Genomic DNA, 1106 nt, shown 5'->3' on the forward strand with positions numbered 1-1106 from the left:
CCCGTACGACCATAAATTTGTACTTTAATAAATTGAGGTGAAAACAGGGTAACGACGTTCCTCCCTCACCTCAAGTGTGTCGTTCTGTGAATTCCATGCTTCTCCTAGTGTTTTTATCGTGTGGTCCTCTTGCAATTCTAGATTGATGGTGCCTTCAGGTAACCCTTCGAGCAAGGATTGGTCGTTTGAGGCCCACTGTCTTATGTGAATTCCGTCGCGCTGTAGCAATTGGATGATTTCGTCTCGAAGCTGTATTGCCTCTTTTCTCGTTTGTGTGTCTGTGATTAAATCATCCAAGTATAAATCCCTTTTCAATACAGTGGATGCTGTAGGGAATGCGTGTGCCTCGTCGGTTGCTAATTGATTTATGCATCTTGTTGCCAAGCATGGGGCTGCGGATAAGCCGAAAATAACCCTGTTCAATTGATATGTTGTTATTTTTCCGTCGGTGGCCCTCCAAAGTATTCTTTGATACTTTCGATCTTCTTCTTTAACTGAAAATTGACGGTACATTTTCTCAATGTCTCCTGTCAAGACATTGTTGTGCATGCGGAACCTGAGAATTAGTGCAAGCAGATCGTCCTGAACTGTTGGGCCTATCATTAGTGTTTCGTTCAATGAAATGCCGGTGGACGATTTGGCGAATCCGTCAAAGACCACCCGCAGCTTAGTGATTCTTCCTTCTTTTAGGATTCCGTGGTGGGGTAGGTAGAATCCAGGTAGGTTGTCGGTGGCTATTGATAGGTGTCCTAGGTCAATGTACTTTTGACTGACTGCGGTGTACTGTTTCTTGAATTCTGGGTTTGATGCGAACTTCTTTTCGAGTGCATAAAACCGTCTCAATGCGGTGTATTTAGAGTCGCCTAATTGAAAGGGCGTGTCTTTAAAGGGTAACGCTACCACATACCTGCCTTCTTCTGTCCGATTGATATTGTTCTTAACCTTTTCGCGGACAAGACGGCTATGACCGTCGTTTTGTCGATCGTCTATTGGGACAAGACGGTCATAGCCGTCGATTCTCCATATAATGGCAAGATGTCTGTGACTGTCTTGAATACACACAAATGTATCTTACCAAGAATATAGAAACAAACATACGATTATTG

The 1106-nt window shown here is 43.6% G+C and overlaps 1 protein-coding gene across 1 annotated transcript; it reads right to left on the reverse strand.

Moving 5' to 3' along the window:
• Positions 1–69: 69 nt before the first annotated feature.
• LOC108578302 lies at positions 70–1049 on the reverse strand (the record flags this gene model as incomplete). Its single annotated transcript, XM_017941606.1, has 1 exon — positions 70–1049. A coding segment is annotated over one exon (980 nt), but the record flags the coding sequence as incomplete, so codon positions are not given.
• Between the last annotated feature and the right edge of the window lie 57 nt (positions 1050–1106).

Source organism: Habropoda laboriosa, unplaced genomic scaffold, assembly GCF_001263275.1.
Source record: "Habropoda laboriosa isolate 0110345459 unplaced genomic scaffold, ASM126327v1 scaffold6425, whole genome shotgun sequence".
In the NCBI taxonomy this organism is placed as follows: domain Eukaryota; kingdom Metazoa; phylum Arthropoda; class Insecta; order Hymenoptera; family Apidae; genus Habropoda; species Habropoda laboriosa.